The sequence below is a fragment of the Martes martes genome, assembly GCF_963455335.1.
Source record: "Martes martes genome assembly, chromosome: 5".
NCBI classification, from domain to species: Eukaryota; Metazoa; Chordata; class Mammalia; order Carnivora; family Mustelidae; genus Martes; species Martes martes.
In genome coordinates, this window is record NC_137892.1 from 8,771,927 (window position 1) to 8,780,345 (window position 8,419).

General features: G+C 36.7%; 1 protein-coding gene across 1 annotated transcript; it reads right to left on the minus strand.

Moving 5' to 3' along the window:
• Nucleotides 1-5,951: 5,951 nt before the first annotated feature.
• LOC308342646 (olfactory receptor 6M1-like) lies at nucleotides 5,952-6,815 on the minus strand (the record flags this gene model as incomplete). The annotated part of the gene is made up of 1 exon (XM_080803229.1): nucleotides 5,952-6,815. The coding sequence occupies one exon, from the start codon at nucleotides 6,813-6,815 to the stop codon at nucleotides 5,952-5,954; it is 864 nt and encodes a 287-aa protein (XP_080659355.1).
• Nucleotides 6,816-8,419: the final 1,604 nt, after the last annotated feature.

The window sequence follows — 8,419 nt, forward strand, 5'->3', positions numbered from 1 at the left end:
CCCAGCAAATGCACTACTCGGTATATATCCTAAAGATAAAAACATGGTGCTCTGAAGGGGCACGTGCACCTGAATGTTTATAGCGGCAATGTCCACAATAGCCAAACTATGGAAAGAACCTAGATGTCCATTAACAGATGAATGGTTAAAGAAGAAGTGTTATATATACACAATGGAATACTATGCATCGATCAAAAGAAATGAAATCTTACCATTTGTGATGATGTGGATGGAACTAGAGGGTATTATGCTTAGCAAAATAAGTCAATTGGAGAAAGACAACTATCATATGATCTCTTTGATATGAGGAAGTGGAGATGCAACGTGGGGGGGTTGGGGGGAGGTAGGAAAAGAAAAAATGAAAGAAGATGGGATTGGGAGGGAGACAAACCATAAAAGACTCAGCCTCAAAAAACAGACTGAGGGTTGCTGGGGGAAGTGGGGATGGGAGAGCGTGGTGGGGATATGGACATTGGGGAGGGTATGTGCTATGATGAGTGCTGTGAAATGTGTAAACCTGACGATTCACAGATCTGTACCCCTGGGGATAAAAATACATTATATGTTTATTAAAATAAATAAACTAATCTTAAAAAAAAAACTTCAAGAAGTTCTACGATGATTTTATTTGGCATGTTTTAGTTGACTGTTTGGGGAGATAGAAACATATAAATTGAAATGTGTAACCTTTTCTTTCATTTTTGAACATTTGTAAATTCTTCCCAGAGTATTGTTACATACAACCATGAGTGATACAAGAGTTTATAATTAGAGAGGATATTTACATATTGAAATGCATATGAAAGATTTTAAAATATACTGTTTCAGTTGTAACTAACTGAAATGTACCTGATTGAAACTTTTTTTAGCCAAGAGTGGAACACAAACGACGAACACAGTCACCATGAATGTCCTCCTCTGAAAACTCTGTCATCTATGAAATGAAAATCACCAGCCAATTGCAACAGGGAGGGAAATACATGTTCAAATAAAGAGAAGGTATCATTGAGTGTGGGAGGGCCCAGGAGTTTCAGTATACAGGGAATATGAAGAAGTCTATCTTTTCTGAGGTTTATGGTGGAAAAGGAGTGATTTGTTTCTAGGAATGTCTCTTAATGGTCACCCTTCTGATTATCAAGTTGACTGTAGAGTTTTTCTTCAGAAATTTATGCTCCCTTTCAGAAATCACTAATTATATTTCCAGGTTTTACTGATGACAATACAATAAAGTAAAATAATAATAACTTCAATTGCACTGTATGGGTGAAAATTCTAAGTATCCTTCTGCTGGCCCATAATGTTTTCAACACTGTGAATGGGCTCCACGCATGCCCTAGAAGACTTGTTAGGACATGAGGGGTAACTAACAGAATAAATAGAGGAGCACAGTTATTGTTGTTGTTGTGTGTGTGTTTTTTTCTAAAATTGTCAAAATTTTAAAGGAATCAGAAAAGACAGAAAGGAAGAAAAGTTGGGAATAATTGGCAAATCAAACTATAGCTTTTTGTATCTGTTACTTCAAGCAAGATTAAAGCCATGCTTGGAACATTCATTGAGTATTTAATGGTCAAAAAATACTATTGTACATGAGAATAGTAACTTTGTGATTTGTGTATTTTTAAAAAAAACTTTCTTACGCCACAGAGTATTTTTAAAATAATTTTATTCTTTTCAGCATTGCAAAATTCATTGTTTATGCACCACACCCGGTGCTCTGTGCAATACGTGCCCTCCATAATACCCACTGCCAGGCTCACCCATCCCCAATCCCCCCTCCAAATCCCTCCGTTTGTTTCTGAGAGTCCACAGTTTCTCATGGCTTTTCTCCCCCTCCAATTTGTATAGAAGGAAACTAGACCATTCTCTTACACCATACACAAAGATAAACACAAAATGGATAAAAGACCTCAATGTGAGGCAGGAATCTATCAAAATCCTAAAGGAGAACATAGGCAGCGACCTGTTTGAAATTGGCCACTGTGATTTCTTTCAAGACATGTCTCTAAGGACAAGGGAAACAAAAACAAAAGTGAACTTTTGGGACTTGATCAAGATAAAAATCTTCTTCACAGCAAAGGAAAGAGTCAACAATACAAAGAGGCAGCCCACAGAATGGGAGAAGATATTCGCAAATGACACTATAGACAAAGGTCTGATATCCAAGATCTATAAAGAACTCCTCAAGCTCGACACACACAAAACAGTTAATCACATCAAAAACTGGGCAGAAGACATGAACAGACATTTCTCCCAAGAAGACGTACAAATGGCTAACAGAAACATGAAAAAATGCTCAACATCATTAGCCATCAGGGAGATTCAAATCAAAACCACATTGAGATACCACCTTACACCAGTTAGAATGGCCAAAATTAACAAGACAGTAAAGAAGAAGTGTTGGAGAGGGTGTGGAGAAATGGGAACCCTCTTACACTGTTGGTGGGAATGCAAGTGGGTGCAGCCACTTTGGAAAACGGTGTGGAGATTCCTTGAGATATTAAAAGTAGAGCTACCCTATGACCCTGCAATTACACTACTGGGTGTTTACCCCAAAGATACAGATGTAGTGAAAAGAAGGGCCATCTGTACCCCAATGTTCATAGCAGCAATGGCCACGGTCACTAAACTGTGGAAAGAGCCAAGATGCCCTTCAATGGGTGAATGGATAAAGAAGATGTGCTCCATATATACCCTGGAATATCACATCTCCATCAGAATGGATGAATACCCAACTTTTGTATCAACTTGGATGGGACTGGAAGAGATTATCCTGAGTGAAATGAGTCAAAAAGAGAAAGTCAATTATCGTATGGTTTCACTTACTTGTGGAGCATAAGGAATAACATGGAGAACATTAGGAAAAGAAAAGGAAAAGCGAACTGACAGAATATTTTTGAAATTACTTGTTTCTCATGAAAAAAAAATAGTTTCTGTGAAATATAGAATTCCTAGCAACAATGATGGATCATAGTTTACGTTAGTCCAAATTCTTAATTTGGAATGATTTCTGCACTTATAAGCAAGTAAGATATTTTGAATGTCCATTCAAATAGTGAAAAAATAATGCAACCTATGTTATTCCAAGACCATTATTAGTAGTAGCTTTAAAAAACCCACTTTTTATTTTTTAATTTTTTATTTTTTTATTAATATATAATGTATTATTAGGCCCAGGTGTACAAGTCTGTGATTCGCCAGGTTTATAAACTTCACAGCACTCTCCATAGCACATACACTCCCAATGTGCATAACCGAACCATTCTCTCCCTCCCCAACCCCCACCCCAGGCCTTTCTCAGTTTGTTTTGTGTGATTAAGAGTCTTTTATGGTTTGTCTCCCTCCTGATCCCATCTTATTTCATTTATTCTTTTCCTACCCCCCAAACCCCCTACGTTGCATCTCCACTTCCTCATATCAGTGAGATCATATAATAGTTGTCTTTCTCACATTGACTTATTTCAGTAAGCATAATACCCTATAGCTCCATCCACATCAACGGAAATGACAAGATTTCATTTCTTTTGATGGCTACATAGTATTCCATTGTATATATATACACCACATCTTCTTTATCCATTCATCTATTGATGGATACCTAGGTTTTTCCATAGTTTGGCTATTGTGGACATTGCTGCTATAAACATTCGTGTGCACATGCCACTTCGGTCAGTACATTTGTATCTTTAGGGTAAACACCCAGTAGTGTAATTGCTGGGTCATAGGGTAGCTCTACTTTCAACTTTTTGAGGAACCTCCATGGTGTTTTCCAGAGTGGTTGCACCAGCTTGCATTCCCGCCAACAGTGCAGGAGGTTTCCCCTTTCTTCGCCTCCTAGCCAGCATCTGTCATTTCTTGACTTGTTAATTCTAGTCATTCTGACTGGTGTGAGGTGGTATCTCATTGTGGTTTTGATTTGTATTTCCCTGATGCCGAGTGATGTGGAGCATTTTTTCACGTGTCTGTTGGCCATCTGGATGTCTTCTTTGCAGAAATGTCTGTTCTTGTCTTCTGCCCATTTCTTGATTGGATTATTTGTTCTTTGGGTGTTGAGTTTGATAAATTCTTTATGGGTTTTGGATACCAGACCTTTATCTGGTATGTTGTTTGCAAATATCTTCTCCCATTCTGTCAGTTGTCTTTTGGTTTATTTAACTTTTCCTTTGCTGGGCAAAAACTTTTGATCTTGATGAAGTCCCCATAGTTCATTTTTGCCCTTGTGCAGGAATTCAGTAATGTGTCAGGATATAAAATCAATACACAGAAATCAGTTGTATTCCTTTACACCAACAACAAGACAGAAGAAAGAGAAATTGAGGAGTTAGTCCCATTTACAATTGCACCCAAAACCATAAGATACCTAGGAATAAATCTAACCAAAGAGGCAAAGAACCTATACTCAGAAAACTATAAAGTACTCATGAAAGAAATTGAGGAAGACACAAAGAAATGGAAAAATGTCCCATGCTCATGAATTGGAAGAAGAAATATTGTGAAAATGTCTATTCTACCTAAAGCAATCTACGCATTTAATGCAATCCCTATAAAAATATCATCCATTTTTTTTTCAAAGAAATAGAACAAATAATCCTAAAATTTATATGGAACCAGAAAAGACCTCGAATAGCCAAAGGAATATTGAAAAAGAAAGCCAAAGTCGGTGGCATCACAATTCTAGACTTCAAGCTCTATTACAAAGCTGTCATCATCAAGACAGTATGGTACTGGCACAAAAACAGACATATAGATCAATGGAACAGAATAGAGAGCCCAGAAATAGACCCTCAACTCTATGGCCAACTAATCTTTGACAAAGCAGGAAAGAATATCCAATGGAAAAAAGACAGCCTCTTCAACAAATGGTGCTGGGAAACTTGGACAGCCACATGCAGAAAAATGAAATTGGACTATTTCCTTACACCAGACACGAAAATAGACTCAAAATGGATGGAGGACCTCACTGTGAGAAAGGAATCCATCAAAATCCTTAAGGAGAACGCAGGCAGCAACCTCTTTGACCTCAGCTGCAGCAACTTCTTCCTAGGAAGATTGCCAAAGTAAAGGGAAGCAAGGGTATAAAAAAAACCACCCTCTTATTATAAATTTTTTTATGTTTGTGATGCCTGGGTGGCTCAGTTGTTAAGTGGCTGCCTTCAGCTTAGGTCACAATACCAGCGTCCTGGCATCCAGTCTCACATTGGGCTCCTTGCTTGGCAGGGAGCCTGCTTCTGCCTCTGCCTCTGCCTGCCACTCTGTCTGCCTGTGCTCTCTCTATCTCTTTAACAAATAAATAAATAAAATCTTTAAAAAAATATGTCCAAAGTTCATTAGCTAAAGTAATTTCGTACTGTGTAATAAAGCTAAGAACATATCAAAGGCAGAAACACCTAATACTAGCTCTGTTTGAATTCAGATCACTAGATTGTAGTGTGTTTTTCAAAGATTTTATTTATTTATTTTTGTCAATGGAAGAGTAAGAGAGAGAGAGAGAGAGAGAAATCTCACAAGCAGGGGGAGTGGATGTCAGAGAGAAAAAGGCTCCCTGCCTGAGCAAGGAGCCAGATGTGGAAATTGATCCCAGGACCCTTGAATCATGACCTGAGCTGAAGGCAGACACTTAACTGACTGAGCCACCCAGGCACCCCTAGGATTTTATTTTTAAAACACTGGAGTTATAAAAACAAATGGAAACAATGATAATTACTTACATATATATATATATATATATATATATATATATATATATATCAGTCTGCCTATCAATATGTGTGTATATATTATAAATGCATATACACATTTTCAGATCTATGTGCATTACTCTTCAGTAAACCTGGATATGGCTTAGGAAGTTATCTATATTCACCGGAATTTCTTCCTTTTGCCAGAATAGTAACTTTTAGTTACATGACAAAATCATTTTTTTGCCATATGAAGATATCTTTATTGCAAAAGTATTATTTTTCTGATCTTAAAACTCTTGAATTTGTCACCATCCGTACACATTTTTTGAAGGCATCACTCAGGGATTCTTTGACTTTCTCATTTCGAAGGCTGTAGATGAAAGGGTTCAGCATTGGTGTTACAATGGTGTTCAGCACTGTGGCAAATTTGTTAACATCCATCACATTTTCCTTTTTTGGGCGGACATAGATAAAGATGGAGCTTCCGTAATAAAGCGTCACTACAGTGATATGTGAAACACAGGTGGAGAAAGCTTTCTGTCGTCCCTGGGCAGAGGGAATTCTAAGGATAGTAACAATAATGTACATGTAAGACACTCCTGTCAGGAACAAAGAGCCCAAGAGCAACACAGCAGAAGAGATAAAGTCAGCCACCTCAGCCAGAGAGATGTCTGCACACACCAGCTTTAGCACTGGGCCACTGTCACAAAAAAAGTGATTGATTATATTTGGCCCACAAAAGGGAAGAGGAGCAGTTAAGACTGATGGCACTAAAATTGACAATAATGCACCCACATAAGATCCTAAAAGCAAGAATATGCATGTCTGTTTATTCATGATGATGGCATACCTCAGTGGGTTGCAAATGGCAATATATCGATCAAAAGACATGACGGCCAGGATGAAGAATTCTGTGGATCCCAGAAGGAAGTAGAAGAAAGACTGAGTAAGACATCCCACAAAGGATATTGTCTTGGTTAGGGAAAATGTGTTAGCTAGCATCTTAGGTACCACTGTGGAGGTGATGGCAACTTCAAGGAAAGAAAGATTGGCTACAAAGAAATACATGGGTGAATGCAGACGGTAGTCACCACACACTAAAAGGATGATCATGGTGTTGCCAATCAGAGACGTCATGTACATGAGCAGGAAGGCAGAAAAAAGAATTTCTATTTCTTTCTCATTCTGAAACCCCAGAAGAATGAACTCAGTGACTCTGGTCTTGTTTCTGTGATCCATAATGTTGCCACTTCCACCTGACATAATAAAAAAGATATGTTCATGGTTGGTCTTTGTAACTCAACATTAGAAGAAGTACTGTATCTATAGCTATCAGTCATGTTTCTCTTTTTGAAGGAATGATAATGGAAAAAATTAAACAAATTACATTTCCCCCATATATAAACAAGTCCTGAGATGACCTATGGAAGACAGTTCTACAGTAAGATTGTGACAAGTGCTCTTTTGAAAGAGGAGTGAGGCTCCCCTCTGTGTAGGGACTCTGAGACTGAAGTTAGCTCTGCATGTGAACAGATGAGTAGTGTGCCCTTTGATATAGATGTAACACAGTGACCTTAATTAATTCAGTTGTAAAGGTATTCATTCAGAATGCTGGCAGAGTTGCAGTCAAGTCTAATTCTATATTAATATACGTGTACAAAAATAACTTTTAAAATCTATTTTATTTTCATTGGAAGAAAAAGTGTTAAAAAGAACGAAAACAAAGACAATAACAACAAATATATAAATGATCAGTAATAGGTTCATGACTCCCGAGTTACAGGTTCTAACGTCTGTTACAGTTTAATTGACCACTAAGGAAAATAAAGTCAGTCTCATGTAATCTCTATATATAATCACATTCATAATGAATAAGATGTTCAGAGGTCATTTAAGAGAAAAAAATAATCAAAATATGACTTCATCACTGTGATAAATTTATCTTGGAATTCAAACACAGAAAACATTAGGGAAGAAGGAGAAAATAATTGATGTTTTTGAATTTGACTACGAGATGCAGCAAAGCCTAATTTTGTACAGTTCATACTGCAAATCAAAACTAAGAAGGATGGAGAAAACCACACCATTCATGGAGAGGAGATTGTTTTGGTGTTGTTTTAATTAATTAATTAATTTAGTTTGTTTGTTTTGTTAAAAGTTAGAATTAGGGAGTGATTTCAAATTTCAGATTACAAGAAACACAGATTTCTTACTGATTGGTGTTGGAAATGCTAATTTAATTAGGAATGTCTACCGCTGCTCTTCAATAGATGTGATGGATGAATGTTGTAGAGATTAGCTAAAATTTATATCATCGAAGGGTCAAAGTTGGAAATAAGACAAGATCTTGTGTCTTTTAATTTAGGTTTGATCATTTTTTTCTGACCTAAAATATTTATTTTTTCTTTTGATGACTTTTATTCTTATTTATTTACTTCACAATGAGGAAGCAAGTGAGAATTTATTCAGATAAATTTCTGAATTTTGTGTATTATTCAATGTTGGGAGTTTGCACTGTGATTCTTTATAATGACTGTTCCTAATATAATAACACAAATTCAGTAGTTTAGTTAATAGGTACTAAATTTCTTAATGTGGTGATATATTATGAAGGGCCACAGTTTACTTTCCTTTAATCACTGATGGGAAAGGAAATATTAATTGATTTGGTGGGAAAAAATAATTGTGGAGTAAGGTGTTTTATTTGTGAGTCTTTCCTGTGATCTGCTAAATAATTGGTT